Source organism: Marmota marmota, unplaced genomic scaffold, assembly GCF_001458135.2.
Source record: "Marmota marmota marmota unplaced genomic scaffold, marMar, whole genome shotgun sequence".
Classification (NCBI taxonomy): Eukaryota; Metazoa; Chordata; class Mammalia; order Rodentia; family Sciuridae; genus Marmota; species Marmota marmota.
Genome location: NW_026000077.1, coordinates 414486 through 432013, shown reverse-complemented (window position 1 = coordinate 432013; position 17528 = coordinate 414486). Strand labels below are relative to the sequence as shown.

At 51.3% G+C, this 17528-nt stretch overlaps 1 protein-coding gene across 3 annotated transcripts; it reads left to right on the top strand.

Moving 5' to 3' along the window:
- The first annotated feature begins 360 nt into the window (after positions 1-360).
- Positions 361-16670, top strand: Inka2 (inka box actin regulator 2). Of its 3 annotated transcripts, XR_007351737.1 has the most exons (3): positions 361-609; positions 12222-13931; positions 14024-16670. XR_007351737.1 is itself a non-coding variant. In XM_015502177.2 (2 exons), exons 1-2 carry the CDS (start codon positions 574-576, stop codon positions 13062-13064), a joined length of 879 nt encoding a protein of 292 aa, XP_015357663.1. In that variant the 5' UTR covers positions 361-573; the 3' UTR covers positions 13065-16670. The 3 variants fall into 3 exon arrangements, 2 of the variants coding, with proteins under 2 accessions (XP_015357663.1, XP_048670470.1); XM_015502177.2 differs by having other exon boundaries at positions 12222-16670; XM_048814513.1 differs by lacking the exon at positions 361-609 and adding an exon at positions 5556-6037 and having other exon boundaries at positions 12222-16670.
- Positions 16671-17528: the final 858 nt, after the last annotated feature.

The following is a 17528-nucleotide window of genomic DNA, read 5'->3' as shown; positions in this document are numbered from 1 at the left end:
GTTGGGGTGTTTTTCTCCGATTGGAATTTGAAAAAGGTTACCTCACTGTGGCACTTTTGTCCCTTACTGAGACAGCTACTCAATTCCCCACCCACAAAACCGCGCACTCCCTTTATAACCAAATAGGGCGTCTGTGCTTTGTTGGGGACGTTGGCACAGCCTGGGGTCACGATGTCTCCTGCCACGATGGCCAGGCCCAGGTGACACCCACCTGTACCCACTGACCCCGGCACACATTAGGGGTTCAGCTCTTGCTCTGCGGCCTAGCCCGCGCCTCACCCCACCACCCTGGGGGCCGCTCTTCTCATTGGCCGAAGACATTCCCCCTGAGTTCTCATTGGCTGCCGCACTTTTCCCTCCTCCCCGAGCCCCGGCCGCGCGCAGCTAGCAGCGGGGTAAGCTGCTCCAAGACCCAGCGTTGGAGGAGAAGATCTGCTCCCCATTGCAAGAGGCGCGGAGCTCAGGGGCGAAGAAACGCCGAGCGCGCGGTTTTCATTGGGGTCGGTGTTCCGGCTTGGGAACTCTCGTAGAGTCTTGCCGGCAAATGGGCGCTTAAGGAAGGAGAGCGGGGAAATGGACTGCTATTTGCGTCGCCTCAAACAGGAGCTGGTAAGAGCGGGAGCTGTCGCCGGGGGCAAGGAGGGCTTCTCTGCTCTGATGGGTACCTGGCCCTTGCCTGGGTCCGGGGAGCCAGGGCGTGCCCAGGCGCGTGCCAGGGCAATCAAGGCCAGACAGGAGATGAGGGGTCGAGGACTGGCAGGCAGAAGGTAGGGCCTGTCTTCAGAGGAAAGGGCCACAAGAAAACTTATGGGAAAGATTTGCGATGAGACAAGAAGTGACTGAGAGCAACCGACCAGATTAAAATGTGACATAGGGAGAAAAAACAAGGGAGAAAAGCGGATACTGCTAGTTGGGCAGACGGAGTGAGTGAGGCTCTGGCGCCGCCGACCCCGAAGGCGCGGGAGCGACAGGCCCAGGCAGCTGGACGCCAGCGCCTAGGTGCTAGGGCTGCGCTGTGCCTGGAGCATTCGGGCAGGCGGGGACCGGAGGGTGCGCAAGCCGGATCCCCGCCCCGGGTAGGAGGTCACCTGGGACCGCTCGCTCGAGGGGAGCTGACGCCGCCCCGGGCCCCAAACTCTGCCTGGCTTGGCAGAGCTGGCGCGGCTGCGGGGGTAGGCTTGGCCGGCTGTCTGCCTGGGCTTGTCTGCCAGCAGGGAGGGGGCTGGCAGCTGTAATGACGGGGGAGGGCCTGCAAGGGAGGAGGGGCGCCGCCTGGCAGATCTCGAGCGGGAGTTGCCCGGGCCCAGCCAGATGTCAGGTCTGGGCTTGGGGAGTGTGCAGGGAGCGTGCGGGAGACCCGGGGTGCTGGGGCTGGGAGAAGTAGCTTAGTCTGGAGGGGCGGGGGTGAATCACCCAACTAGGGGCGTTGATTGCTAAAGCTATGTTAGGGAGGCCAGGTTGATTCTCAGTGACTTCACCTACCACCCACTCCCACCCCCTCTGCCACACATACCTTCTACCTTTATTATTCCTTCAACCACCAGAATTCAGGCATTTGCGCCCACAATGCCCTGCCCTTCACTTCTTCTAGCAGGCTCCCTGTGGTGTCTTTGCTTGGGCCTCTGTGTGTCTCTTTTAGTATCTCTCTTTTGGTGTTGACTCTTTTGTCTTATTTTGCTCCCCTCCTCTTCTTACTGTTCAGAGCCAGGGGCACCCAGGTGCACAATGGCAGACCTATATCCAGAAAGTGCCAGCTTATGGCTCTCCAGATTTCCTGACAACCTTCCCACTTCTGCCTACAAAGGGCTAAGTCTTCCTGCTTGGGAGGGAACTTGGCATTGTATTAAGAACAGCCTTGGTGGTGGTGGTGGCGACAGCGATGGTTGGAGGGGGTGGGTGTCAGGGGAATTGAACTTGAAGGAGCAGGTGTTCTCATTGATACTTTCTGACCAAGTTGCCCTGACACTCTTTCTGCCTGCCTTCTCAGATTCATGATCTTTTTTTTGTGCTGACACTCAGATGTGAAAGTTACTAGCCCAGAGCAGAGTATTCATTCTGATCTTGTGAACCTATACTAGTTCCCTCACTAGTTTTAACGCACATTACTACCAGTTTAGGAGGGTGGTCCCAGCCCACACATACACAATTCTCATATTCCCTGTTCATATGTCTAGAACCAGAAAGGAAGGTCAAGATCATCAAAGATAATGTCTGAGGTCCAAGGCCCATGCCAAGAAAAGAATCTAATAGAATCCTCTTTGTGCTTGGAATCAGAGACTATACCACCCACACCAGGATCTGCCTTAATGGAGGGTTTGTGGGTGTTCCTGGCATGGGCTTGAATTTTAAAATCCTACTGATTTGCATATTTTCCAGCACCCTAGGTGGGAGGTGGTGAGGGGAGGAAGACAGTCTGTGGATGCCAGGAGAATTAAAAAAAAAAAAAAATGACTCTGAACTGAGCTGAACTCCAGATCTTGATTTGCACCCTCTCCTGCCAAGGCCTTGAGCCCCCAGTGCCTGGGAGAAGGAAGGGGAGAGGCTGAAGTCACCCAGCTCCCCATCAGCTTTTATTTGGCCCTTTGTCTGAGCAGCTCCAGCCTTTGACTCTCTTGGAAAGGAAGCCAAATTCCTGGCCTGGGGCCCAGAATGACACTCAGATGGGAGAGCTCTGTACCCCACCCCCCCGTGGTGCTCCACCCCTCCCTGATGCCAGCCTGCTTGTAAAGGAGACAGAGCAGAGTGACAAGGCACAGATACTTGAGTCTCACTCCCTGACATCTCAGTTTAAGTAGCAAGGGTCAAATCTTAGTGCCTCAGTATCACCAATGGGAAAAACCGGGAGCTGAGTTAGTCCAAGGTCAGCCCTTTGGCTGCCTTCTTCTAAGGACTGGAGGGACTGAATTCCATGCAGCTTGACTGTGGCTAGGTTAGGGACTTATTGGCTGCAATGGGGTGGGAAATGCATAAGTTGACTTACATCACATGCTAGAAACTTTTACTCTGCAGATGGGTCATCCAAGGGAGGCTCTCCCTTGCCACCCAGGAGGACTGTGTATTGCCTGGATCTCCCCAGTTGGTTTGTGACTCTTGCAGTAAAACTGTTCAACTTCCACATTCGTTTATTTCACTAATTATTTCACTCCAAGATCATAAGTCCTAGAGACACTGTGGGATAAACCTGCTGCAAAAAGAAACATTAACCGGGCATGAAATTATCTTTTTCTAGTAGATTCTGTGCTCCCCTCCTACATCTTGGCCCTATCTTTGCCCCAGAAAATCTAGATAATACAATCTAGATTTTCAGTAGCACAAATTTCCAATTCCCTGAAGCAGAAAATTTGCATTGTAACAAGTGAGCACTGGGGGTGGGGGGCTGAGAATTCAGTGATCCTGGCTCAATTAAGTTGATGGCTAGAGAACTGGCCCTTCCTCCCTGCCTGGAAGAGGGGGGGGGTCAAGTTTCAGGGATGAAATGTGCCTGGAGAAGTAGTAGCAGCTGACACACTTCTTCATTAAGATGAGGGAATTGGGGCTGCAAAGACCCAGCAGGGAGCCCATCTCTTCCCCCTTCCAGCTGCCAAAGAGGGGCCCTGCCTGAGCACAAGGCCTTGGGACCAGCTGTTCCTTACACATAGCTCCCAGTGGACTTCCAACAAATGGGGGAGATGCAGACACACAGAGGAAGCAAATGTAAGCTGCTCACAGGGCATTCCTGTGAGTTCAGATCAATGTGCAACAAACAGAATGCATAAAGGCTGAATGATCAGGCCAGGCTGCAAAAGGCTCTCTAGAGGAGGGGGAGGTTGGAGGAGGCCATCTTCTGGAATGTCCATCCTGGTTGAGACATGGGGAAGCAGCAGAGGGACTTCTTTCAGGTGGGAAAGTCCTCCTAGGGCACCCTCCTTTCCCCAGAAGGCAATTCTTTAGTCTCTAGTGGCTACAAGTTCAGAAGTCTCTGGTGTAAGGCTAAGGACCAGGACCTAAAGGCAATATGAGGAGAAAAGAAGGGAAGGGAGGAGTTACAGTAGGAGCAGCTTTCAGCTCTTGGAACAAAAGGGCAAATTTCCCTAAATTGTTGGAAAAGGATCTCATTTTGCAGTGTGCTTGATCTTTAAAGATAGGGATAAGAGGACTTTTGGACCAGTTAGACTGGGGTTAGTTGGAAGAACATGGAGCATAGGATTTGGAGTCAGGCCAACTTGAACTCAAATCCTGACTCTATATGACCATGGAATATTACTTAACCTCTCTGAACTTTAGTCTTCTTATCTTTAAAATGGGCTTTTAAAAATACCTACCTTGGGCTGGGGTTTTGGCTGAGTGGTAGAGTACTTGCCTGGCATGTGTGAGGCCCTGGTTTTTATCCTGTATATAAGTAGATAGATAGATAGATAGATAGATAGATAGATAGATAAGCAAGCAAACAAATAAAATAAAGGTCCATTGACAACTTTAAAAAAAGATTAAAAAATAACTACCTTGTACAGCTACTATGAAGATTAAATAGCAGTATAAGTAAAGTACTTCCCCAATTGTATGCCCTCAGCACATAGCACAGAACCCTATGTGTTGCAGGCACTTGGTAAACTCTTGGTGTTGGGTTGATCAGATTGGTTTGAGTAAGAGACATTCACAGAACATTTTTATTGAGCTTGTATACATTTCAGGCACTAACCAGGCACTAATGTTATGATTACAAATGTAAACAGATCCTGTCTTCAGACAACCTACAATTTAATAGAAAAGATAATACCATATGTTGATGTTAACCTGGATATACCAGGCATATCATGTGTTGTTATTTAATTGCTAAAGCAACACTAAGAAGCTGTATATTCATTATTCCTATTTTTAAAATGAGAAAATAGACATCAGGAGGCTAAGTGACTTGTCCAGAGCTGATAAATGTTGCAGTTGGATTCATACCTGGTCGGGCTGACTGCAGAGCTTTCATTCCTAGCCCACAACACATATATGCACATATCTAGTGCAGGTACATGAGGGTCCATGCCATTTAAGGGGCACCGTGCTCCAAGAAGGGAGAGGTGACCTCCAACTGAGAGATCAGGGAGAGTTTCCTGTCATGGGAGAGGCAGCATGTGAGCCACACTTGGAGGGATGGATAGAGATGGGCACAGGAGAAATACAACATTCCAGGCAGACGGTGAGACAGACAGAAGGCGCAGAGGCAGAAGTAGCGTGGATGTGCCAGCTTGGCTGGAACAAAAGGCGTGTGCAAAGAAGGAGTAGGCAACAGGATTGAAAGAAACTTGACCATTATGCTATGGAGTCTGACCTTTTCTATGTGCACTGGAGGTTGACATGGCCAGAGATATGTCCTAGGACTTAGAGGTGGTATGGAGTGGAAGGTGGGGAGGGCAGAAAATGAGGCAGGAGGGTGAATGAGGGTGAATATAAGAGTCCAGGCAAGTGGGCGCGGTGGCAGGCACCTGTAATCCCAGTGACTTGGGAGGCTGAGGCAGGAGGAGTGCGAGTTCAAAGCCAACCTCAGGAAGTTAGCAAGGCCCTGTCTTTAAATATAATATAAAAAATGACTAGGGATATGTCTCAGTGGTTACTTCAAAACAAAACAAAACAAAAGCCCTGGGTATGAAGGCCTGAAATAGGAAGGAGGAAATCTGACAGGCTGCAGGGGAGAGGAGCTAACGCTGGTCAGAGGGAGAAGGCTTGCTGAGACTGAGAGGCAAGCCCTGGAGGAGGCAACTTGGGCCCTTCTCTCCATCTGTCTGCCTCTTGCCTGAGCATGTGACTCCCAGGAGATGGTTCAGTTGGGAAAGAGGGCTCATCATTTCACATCCCTCACTTCCTCCTTTCTTTACTCTTCTCCCTCCTTCAGCTCTTGGCACAGTTTCCATGTTACCTTCCTGTTGAGAGTCCCAGCCAAGAGCCAAGAAGGTCCCTATTCACTGAGCTGGAGAATGGGCCACTTGGCAAAAATGGGGCTTTTCCCATTTCCGGCCCTGAGCCTCCTCCTAGCTTCCCCAGCGGCTGAAAGGATCTGTGTGGGGATCTTGTGAGTAATGGGGGTGGGGAAGTGAGGCAGGGCATACTGCCAGGTTCATGGGCAAAGCCGAGCCTGTGTCAAAGGATTCCGGCTGAGCTGGGAGAGGGCGTGAGATGGATGGATGGAGGGCACAGCTGCAGGATCAGTCAGAGGCCCAGGGCAGGGCTTGGGAAGAGAGCCGAGGATGCTGGCATCTCTTCTTCCATCCCCACTCCTCCCACACCACAAAGTGCCCAGAGAGTGCCAAGAGGGAGGGTGCTGTCTACGGACAGCTGACCCTAGACTCCAGCTCTGGGCTCAGGATGGTGGGATTTGACTTCCTAAAATGGCATCTTCCCCTTCAGCCCCAGGCTGGCAGTTCCTCTTTTCTCTTTGGGTGACCCAAGGAAGAGCCTTCAGTGGGAAGGAAGTGAACTGGTGCCGCAGTCTGGCTGGGCACAAATAACCGAGCTGCCAAGAAGCACTTGTAGGTTCAAAACAGCAACTCTTTATTGCCGAACTCCACCAGCACTCCACACACGCTCACCCTTTCTACCTCTCACCCCTTCCACCCGGCTTGCGCGAGCACTCCCTCAGAACCCAGCAAGAACTCCAGGGAACTCCAAAGTAGTGGGCACCCGAGGCAGCAAGAGCCGCCCTATTGCCGGACAGTAAAGGTCAAATATACAATTGAATACACAGCTTAACATAACCATCATCATCTCAATGGCTTGCTGGTGTCACCTCTCAACCACTCCCTTCTGGCAAAATGCCATCATCCGGACTCAGATGTGGCCCTCAACAAACTGGGTTTTGGAGTACCTTGGGGGATGGTTTCATGCTCTTCTTCCTCCTCTGGAGGCAACTGTCCTTTGCACTTCCTGCTGACTAGCCTGGGTTCTTCTCACACGTATTCCGTGAGGCCCACTGGACAGGGATTATGATGGCATGAAAGTTCATTGGCCCAGAGGAAGGGTTTGGACTTGGGGTCTCAGTCCTCAGGACTTCAAGTTTAGAACAGTGTTTTCCCTGGTGGTGATCAAGACGGCATATATATTTGTGGTAGGATCTGTTGATGGCGAGTCACACATTTCATAAAACTTCCATTATAAATACATTTATTTGCATAAGTAGACTTAAATAAATTATTAAATAGGAGTCTGGATCATGTAGAGATATGGTGAAAATAATGAAGAGGGCCTGGCAAAGAATATTGGGGCAACACTGAGGGAGATGATCTGAGAGACTCCCTAGTTTCCTAATCCATCCAGAGGGGAGGCGACCTCCACCTGCCTAGCCAGCCTCCCGGCCAAAGGAGCTCAGGCAATATAGAGAAAAAGGGCCTGTGCCATACACATGAGAGGGGTTATCATTCACAGATTCAGGACTGAAACACAAAAGCTTGGTGAATTTGCCCAAAGAAGGTGGTCAGCTAGGGACAGATCACCAGACTGCAGTGGGGGCTCTCACCAAACCAGGATGGGGCAGCAGCCATGCAGTTCTAACACAGAGTCTGCCAGGGGCTGGTGTAAACCACTCCCAGAGAAACTAAAGTTTGATGGGCAGAAAATGTTTAGGACGAAACTGAGTCCCAGAAGATTTTGGGGTGGGAAATGGTGAGGATTGATGCAGAGGCAAGGGTGGGGGTGAGACCACCTTTTAGGGCATTTTTCAGAAGGGATTCCCATGATTTTCACTGGGATCTGTTTATTTAGGGCTTTGCATCTGATGGTGGATAGTGCTCTCTCTGTCTCTCTCTCTCTTTCTCTCTCTCTGCATGTGTGGGTGTGTGTGTGTGTGAGACTAGGGATGAGACTAAGAGAAGTGGCTGTTAGATCACTTTCCATTCAAACTAATCAGGACCAATCAGACTTCTCCAGCTGATCCTGAGAGCACGTTGGTATGATCTGGTCCCTGTCCTGAGGAACAATAGAAGGCACTGAGACTAGGAGGCCAGAGAGGAACTCAGCAGCCTCCAGCCTAGAGGTTGGGATTTAGAGCTATTCATTCCTGGGTCCCCGGACGGAGCTGGCTCCACTCCTTCGTTCCCCACACCACATGCTGCCTTTTCTCCCTCTTCCATCCTGAGGCAAGAGAAGCCCTGGGACCCAAGAAGGTCCCACGCTCTGGGTGAAGAGAGCAGCTTGACCTCTGGCTCTTCCTCTGTGGGTGACATCATCCCCTTGGGGTTGGTGGGAAAGGCTATCCTGCTGGCTCCCCTCGTGGTCAAGACCCAGCAGATGCTCCTACTCCCACTGCCCTGGCCTCCCTGTTTCCCACAGCTCACTTCCTCCTTCTGTTCTCATCCCTCTCACAGCTGCCTTCTTGACTGTCAGTGCTGCACCCTGCCTGTGGCCGGGCTCACTGAGGTCAGCACAAGAGTGGACAGGAGGATAATGAGGCTTCCCTTTCCTTCCCTTCCTTTCCCCCGGCGTGGGGCAGGGCTGGGAGGGGAAGGGACAGGACAAGAGATTTGTTTCCACTTAATGAGACCAGATATGATGGATGGAATCCTCCCATTACCTTGTGTTGAATTTCACTGAGGAAGAAGTGTTCTGCAAGTACAGGAAGTCTTAACAGCCATTGTTCATCTGATGCTTTATGTGTGTCATGCAGAGATACACATGACTTCATTTAATTTGCATAATAGCTGTACAAGGCAGGAATTTCTTCCCATTTAAAAAAAATATTTATTTTTCGTTATAATAATATCTTTATTTTTTATTTTCATGCGGTGCTGAGGATCGAACCCAGTGCCTCATGCATGGTAGGCAGGCGCTCTACCTCTGAGCCACAACCCCAGCCTTCCCATTTTAAAGATGGAGAAACTGAAAACAGAATTTTAATAATCTGCCCAAACGACACAGCTACTATGTGTCAGAGCTAGGATTTGAACCCTGTTACTTTGGTCTCCAGAACTCAAGATCTTAACTAATAGAGAATATTATTTTCCATACAGGCACAATTTCAGCCCTTGTTTACTTAAATGGGGCCTCTGTTTTATGGGCAGCCCTGAATTCATGCATACCCACATACCCACACATTCGTTTTCACTGGAAAACTGCACAAAATGTCAGCATTATTTCTTATGGATTTTTCCACCCTGGAAGAGACTGAATGGGGTCATTTCATTCCTCCCACTGCCTCTGACCTGGACTGTGTTTTGCCTTCTGGAAGGAAGCCTGCCAGCTCAGACTCCTTGCCGCTTGGTGAAATGAAACCTTGGGCAACGGCTCTCTCTCCTCGAGCGGCAGTTGACTGTCTGAAGGATGCAAGCAGTTTGGAGGGTGATCTGGGGAAGCCAGTGGTACTCAACATACGGTTTGTGAGTATGCAGCAAGTGCAAGGAGCCAGCTAGGTTCCAGGGTGACATAACGATGTGTAGGTCTTAGTCTTCCCTCAAGCAATAGATGCTCAATAACTATTTCATGAGCAACTGAGCCTTTAAACTTATGGAGGACATAGGATCAGTGCTTCAGTAGCAGGTCTTGAGGTAAGAGCTTCTTAAGGTCACAAAGAGGCACTCACAGGAGCCTGCTGCGTATTCTTAAGGGGCAGGGATTTGCCTGAGTTTGAAAATCCTGCTGTGGGTCTTGACAGCAGGACCAAATTGGATTTGAGTCTTTGGGCCATGATAAGCCACCAAGTCAGTGATGGGAGGTCAGGAAGACCTGGCCAGGCCCTGGTCCTCTGGTGGCTGGGAGGCCTTCTCCAAGGCTTCTGCAGATTTCCAGGGCATAGAAGGGAAGCTTTGAACCATCTGGGGGAGGAGGACTTCAAATAGTGCATGATTAAGTTGGACAGGAGTAGGGTGGTTGAAAGGAGAAGCTAAAAATGACTGAGGTTCCAGGCAGGGGTGACAGGAACATGGATTAGAGAGTGGGGAGGGGTAGGAAAGTCAGAGGGAGAAGCAGTTGCCAGGAAAGAACCATGCTTAGTTTGGGGCTTAGCGTCTCTTCCTGCTGTACTCTGGTTCTTCCCAGATGCAGCTCAGTGCCTCTGAAAGGAAGGTAGAAGCAAAGAGGTCAGGGCAAGGTCCACTAATAGCAAGCACACACCATGGGCTCTGTGTCTCTGGCTGCTGCCATCTAAATGGCATGTCCTCACCCAAGCAAATCCCTGGGGGCCCTGGGTCCTCAAACCACCGTTTCTAGCCCTGTTTTAGGAAGGTGTACAAAGTGTGGGCAATTCCCACACCCCAGCGAAACTCTCCTTGACCTCTGAAGAAGCCAGTCCTCCACTCTCCCTTAGTGCTGGATCCTCCCTCCCCAGCAAGGCCAGGTTGGCAGGAACAGCTTCTACCCAGAAGCCTCAGGTCAGCTGCCAGCCCAGCCCAGCCCTGCAGAGCCTCTCTGCCTGACCTTCCACCCCCACCCCCACCCCCACCCCCTGGGCTTAGCTCTGAGCATTAAGACAAGACTGGAAGGTAAGATGATCCCTGGGTCTCTGGGGGGCTTCAGAAACAGATGGTCAACTTACTAGAGGCCTGATGTTTGTAACTTGATCGGGATCTGGGGAGGGAGCTGGCAGGACCCAGGCAGCTTGGGCCCAGGGGCTGGGAATCTTGTGAATGTTATCAGCTGGAGCCTCTCCCCAGCAATCTTCAAATGCAGCCCTTACCCAAGGCAATCTCTCAGCCTGTCCAGATGGTACCTGGGACTCCAGCCTAAGAATCCACAAAAGAGCTGGAAGAACTAACTCAGGATCCCCATTCTGGCTTGGCCAGGGCAGCAGAGCCTATTGGGCTGAGAAGGCAGGAAGTGCACTTGAGCCAAGTCTGAGGGCAGCTGAAATAGGACAGGTGTTTGGGAGGGAGAGCTGGGCCAGGGTTCCCAGCAAACAGGAATCTCCTGGCCTCTTAACCTCTCTCCTGACCAGTTGGATGTGAAGAGCAATTCAAGAAACCTGGGTCTACCCTTTATCTTAATGTCCCTTATCAATTCCTCTCTATAGCCCTATAGAGGACAGAGCAGCCTTAAAGCCCAGCTCCACTGCCCATCCATCTGTAGGGGTTTAGTAGTCAAGACTACAGCATTTGGAGTGAGACAGTTCTGGGTTTGCGTCCCAGCTCTGTGAGCTGTGTGCACTACAGTTTATTCATTCACTAAAGCAAGAACAATAAGAGCAACCTCACAGGGTTCATGTAAGTAAGATTAAATGAGATGATGCCATTTCAATTACACAGTAAATGCTCACAAATTGATATTGTGACCATCAGCACCCAGGAAGAAGAGGACACAGGCACAAAAGAGGACAAGGAAGGCTCCCACAACTTTGTGCACCCTTAAAGTGATCTTAGCTCTACCTCTCACTATCTAATCTTGGGCAAGTTACTTATGTGCCTTGGTTTCCTCACCTGTCAGAGGGGAACAATAATGGTCACTACCTCACAGGATAGTTGGAGAGATTAAATAAATAAATTTATATATATATATATATGTGTGTGTGTGTGATATAAGGTTGGGGCACACACATATCTATTCATATGCATAAGCACACACATACAGATGGCCCTTGGTTTAACAATTTTTGAACTTAACCATAGTGTGAAAGGGTGCCCTTAAAATCTTTTTCTTTGTCACTTAGTGTTTGGCACATTACATGATATTCAATACTTTATTATAAAATAGGCTTTGTGTTAGATGGTTTTTCCCAACTGTGGGCCGATGTAAGTGTTCTAAATATGTTTAAGGTAGGCAAGGCTAAGCTGTGATGTTTGGTAGGTTAGGTGTCTTAATGCATTCTTTTCTTACATTTTCAAGTTACAATGGGTCATCTGGTCATAACCCCATCATAAGCGGAGGAGTGTCTGTATAGCTTTTAGGACAACTGCATCCTTAGTTATTTCATTGCCACGTATCTCAGTTCCCTTATCTAGCCTTAGCACTGTTAAAAGTCCTCCTCAGGCTGGGGATGTGGCTCAAGCGGTAGCGCGCTCGCCTGGCATGCGTGCGGCCCGGGTTCGATCCTCAGCACCACATACAAACAAAGATGTTGTGTCCGCCGAGAACTAAAAAATAAAATATTAAAAAAAAAAAAGTCCTCCTCTTTCAGCACGGCTTGGCACTGTTCTAGGCTGTAGAGGTGGGGTCAGTGGCAGGCTGGGATGATCCTGGAGAGTGTGTTTGGCGGGTGGCTGGTTCAGGGCCGTGCCGGGCAGTCCTCCCTGCTTCTCCCATGCTCACTGGCCCCGTGCTTTCCCTCTCCCCTGCAGATGTCCATGAAGGAGGTGGGTGATGGCTTACAGGATCAGATGAACTGCATGATGGGTGCTCTGCAAGAACTGAAACTCCTACAGGTGCAGACAGCATTGGAACAATTGGAGATCTCTGGAGGGGATCCTGTCCCAGGCTTCCCAGAAAGCCCCCCGACCCAGTCCAAGCACCTTCACTGGGAGGGTGGCAGAGGTCCTGCCAGACCTGGATCCTGCTCCCCATCCAGCCAACCTTCTCCCGGCAGCAGCACCAAATTTCCATACCATAGGAGTATCTGCGCTAGGGATCTCGCCCCCTTGCCCAGGACACAGCTGCCGAAGCACCAAAGCTGTGCCCAGCAGGGGCCAGAGCGAGTGGAACCAGATGACTGGACCTCCACATTGATGTCTCGGGGCAGAAATCGGCAGCCTCTGGTGTTAGGGGACAATGTGTTTGCAGACCTGGTGGGCAACTGGCTCGACCTGCCAGAACTGGAGAAGGTCGGGGAGAAGGATGAGCCGGAGAGGGAAGAAGAGCACAAAGGAGACAAAGGCCGGCCTCGGGAGCTGGGCCACAAATTTGCCCTAACAGCAAACATCTTTAGGAAGTTTTTGCGAAGTGTGAGGCCGGACCGTGACCGGCTGCTGAAGGAGAAGCCAGGCTGGGTGACACCCATGGTCTCCGAGTCGAGAGCAGGACGTTCTCAGAAGGTTAAGAAGCGGAGCCATTCCAAGGGCTCTGGACGTTTCTTCTTCCCGAGTACAGGGGAGTCCAGACAAGGGGAGACTCCCCCGACGAGTAGCCCCAAGGCCATGGATCCCTCTCCCACGGGTTTTGATATTAACACAGCTGTTTGGGTCTGAACACCAGAGACCAAAAATTGGCTGAACCTAAAAGGTTGGGTCCCTAGGGAGGAGGGCGGGAGGGTGGTAAGGCCTTCAGAAGCCCAAATCCAAGTTCATTTCCCCCAGAAAGGAGGGAGAAGCCAGAGTTCTCAGGCAGAGCTGACCAGAATGCAGCTGGGAGAGGCTGTCACAGGGCTGGCTGGTGGAGGAGGTGAGTTCCTGGAGAGAATGTGGGGGTGTGTGTGTGGGGGGGTCAGTTCAGGGGTTGGAGATGACAGTTGGGGAGGAGCAGGGGAGGAGACCAGAAAATCCCTCTGACATTCCTCCACTGCTCTCAAAGACCTCAGTGGAACATTATGCGTGGAAAAGCTCACTGGGGCCGCAGGTGTCACAGAGACCCCCAATAAAGACCTGTCTTTGGTGCCCCCAACTTTACATCTGTCTGCTTCTGCGGCTTGGCATTGCTGGAAGCAGAGATTGGGGGTCAGAGAAGAGGAAGGCAAATCCCAGGTAGCATTCCTGTTCCATGGATTTCAGCCCATACCTGGATCCTGGTATATGGGCTGAAGGAGGGTAGTGGATGAGGTGTGCCTTCCCATCAGCGCAGGGAAGCAATGAGGGGACATGCCACTGTGGACGCCCTTTGACATCAAGCTCTCTAGTCCCTGGTGCTCACAGGCAGGCAGGCATTTTCCAGTTGAGAAGGCAGCCTACACGGGGGGGGGGGGGGGGGGGGGGCCCAGGGCTACCTATCGTCCCAGAACACACCACTGGGAGGTGAGCAGCCAGGCCGCTGTGATCTGGATTCACACACTGGCCCCTAACAGCTGTCTGTCGCCCACACCAACAGCCAGCCTCCTGCGCTTGACTCTTGGGGCAGAACAGGTAAATTCACCAGAGAAGGGAGGGCGAGCCCTGGAGAAATTCCCCCTCATTTAAAAAATTCTTAGTCTCACCTGAGGCCCCTTAACTTCCAGCCCACCAGGGGCCTGGGTCTCCCTGCTCACACCCTAGAGTGAAGTTAACCGGAGAGTGAGGGTTCCAGACCACGGTGCAGGGCTTTCTGAAAGCTGCTGGGGTAAGTGGCCCGTGGTGAGCCGGCGCCTTGGCCCTCCCACCCGGGGAGGAACGCCCGCTGGCCGCGAGAGGACAACGTGGGTCCCTGTCTGGGCCGAGCAAGCCCAGGAGGGAGAGCCCTCCTTCCCCTCTCCCTCTCCCCTAGGACCCACAGCTCAGCCTGATGGGGTGTGACAGCTGCAATTAGAGGCAAGACGCATTCCCGCCCTCAGAGCATTAACAGCAAATTGGAGAAGAAAAATAACAAGAAAGGCTCTACTGCCAGCAGCCTGAAGCCCCAGGGGGCGGAGATGGAGGGAGAGGCAGGGGGCTCTGAAGTCGTGATTAAGGTCACCCTCAAGTGCCACTCAAATGGTAGATGGTTAGTTTTGGTGGGGTGAGCTATACGAGGACAGAGAGGCACTTGTTTTGAGCCCGCGCTGTTTACCAGGCAGTGTGCACATCTCTTTCAAGCTTTGAGTCACCCTAGAAAGAATGATCTTCCAGGTACAGCAATGGAGGCTCGTAGTGAGATCATGCAAACTGCCCCGATCATGCTGCTAGCAAAGGAAAAGAACCAGAAATTGAACCAGAGGGTTATTTGGCTCCCAAACCCCTGTTCTTTCCACTCTACACCTTCGTCTGCAGTTTGCTAACAGAGTTCCCTCTTTCTGGGGGGCAGAGCCCACGCATCCTGTTGTCTCCCCAATAAACTCTGATGTTACTCTGTGAAGGGAGGTTGGCTGTGGCTGCCTTTGGTAGTGATGGTTGATGTATGTGTGGGGACAATGTGCACTGATTTGCTGATTCCTGAGAGGAGGGCCACCCAGCACTAGCTGGGTGATGAGAGGATGACACCAGCTCTGAGTCTGGTCTGATTCCATAGGAAACCAAGCCACCTCTTGGCTATTCACCTGTGACTCTTCTATTTTCATGGGCTAGTCATAGTAGTTGAGATCAACTGAGCAAAACTTGATGAATTCCACCCAGTGCCAGCTAGGAACCCAGAACAGCATGATGCAAAGGGCCCAGTGCTGACCTCCAGGGGATCCAGTGGAAAAGGAAGAGGCCAACTCCACCATCAATGAGCCAGAACAGATTCAAAGGACTGAAGACTCATTTTAACTTGGGCCAGAACAAAGCAACTAGGAAGTGACATCTGCTGCCAACATAATTCACAGGTGCCAGGCACCTTTGCCTTTGTGCTATTTCCTTTTCACTACATGCTGGAAGGGAGTGCTGTTACTCTTATTTTACACGGATAGGCTCAGAGAAGTTAAACAACTCATCAAGATCGCACAGCAGAAAAGCAGAGCTGGGATTCTAACAGTTCCCATTTACTTGCAATCTTGTGCCTTTTACCTTAACCCCCAAACTGTTCCAGAGGTAAATCAAGAACAAAACGTGTCCTCCCCACATATAATGAATGGCATGCCAACTGTGCGGTGGAGGAATTCTGCCTGGGTCTTGATGTCATGCCCCACCCACTTTCATGCTTTGCTAATCAAAGATTATGGTGATTCATTAACCCACCTGTAATTTTTACTTTTCTGTCACCTTCTGGGCTCCTGCTGCGACAATGATGAGAACTGTTTTGCTGAGGCCAAGTGAAGAAATGAATGGGACTAATCCTAGGGCCTAAGCGATGCTGGAGATCATGGGGACCCGGGGCGGGGTGGATGGAGAGGAGATGGTGAAAGCCAGCAGAGAGAAACTGACAGCTTGATTCTGCCTCTGGGGCTCATTTTGTGGTTAATTAGGACATGCAAATGAACTGGAAGCTCATTTAATACCCTCCCTGGCATACAGCCCCACCCCACACCTGGCCCACTTCCCTGGCAGGTACAGGGGCCCACTGGCCCAGGCATCTGCTCAGGGCTCCACCTGCTTCATGTGGCCCCGTGGCCAGAACCTGTACATGTTTTCTAACCTTAGTGGAACAAAAAGGTCCTTGCTGGGACTGGTGGGACCTGTTCCTTTTTAATCTTTCAGATGGGACCGCTCTCTCCCTGAGGCACTTCCTCTGAACCTCTCCCCTCAGGGTGATCTCTGAACCCAAACTAAGGGAAGCCTGGTTCACTTATGCCCCCCGTAGGTAGTGAGCCATCTATCCTCACCACACCCAGCTACTCCCCAGAGGCTTGGGGAAGGGGCTCCTTGTCTTTTCCAAGCCACACCAGCATTTCCTGCAGGGCCCAAGGAAAAAGCAAGACCATAGTCTGTCTCCAGCTTCTCCAAAGCAGCTGTCAATCTGCCTTAGGTGACCTCCCCACCCAGGCATTTAAGGCACCTGTACCAGCACCATGGTATGAGCACTGGATTTGGAGTCAGAGAGATCGGTTTCTGTCACTGTGCACTTGAACACGTTGCTTGACTTCTCTGAGCCTTGTTTCCCTTATCCGTGGAACAGGGGTAAGGCAGGACTGCGGTGGGGTTTAGAGGACACAATGCACCTGGGGGTCACACTGCCTGGAACACAGAAACTCCACCAATACTGCACTGCCCATTCCCTAGGACAGCACTGAGCATGTGACCCAAGGCGAAATCAAAATAAAGTGTTTTCTCTGAGCCTTGGTCTCTTTGTTAAAAAATGTCTACTGACTCTCATTGCCTCACAGGATTGTGGCAAGGACTGGAGAAGGCCCAGGTGTGGACATGTTTTTGTACATTGTAGAAATATTACCCAGGCGGGCTATGACTCGCTAGTGGCACATTGGTACTGTACTGTGGAGGAATGATGTATGGGGCATTGGGGTGCAGCAGCTGTCTGGGCCAAGTCGGGGAGAAGGTGTTTGAGGACACGACTGCCTGAGGCTTGACTTACCTATGGACACTGAACCACCCCTGTACCCTGCTGTCCCTCATTGTCAACCTGGGACCTCAATTGGCAGGGGGAGAGCACAATGAGTCAAGTTCTAATGGTTTCGAGGAGAATCCAGCCCCCTGTCTGCTCTCTGCTCCCCAGGTAGGTGCTGTGGCTGTGCTCCTAAGTCCTCTTCCCTCCTCTGTGAAGCCTGCCCCTCAGGAGAGACTTGCGGCTCTGATGTGCTGGAAAGGCCTAGGCCACGACCTCAAACCGCAGTCATCCCCTTAGGACTACTGATAGGGTGTTTCTTGCCTTACTCTCCCCCTCTGTCCAACCCTTAGAGTGGGAGGAAACCTCTCTCCCAGATTCCCTGATTTTGACAGGACTTACTTCCTGCCATTCCCCAGAGACTCTCCCTCCCATCAGTCCTGACAGGTTCCTCCATTCACCACCTCCAAGCCCCCGATACACACCCACAACTCCAGGAACACGTGGGTGTGGCAAGCCTCACAGTGCAGTCAGCCTTCCCTATGTCCCCACAATAAACTTAAATCCGTGTCCCCTACTGGAGTTCCACTTTCTTCCCTGAACTCTCCCAATGCTGCTCAGAGCACTCCTGT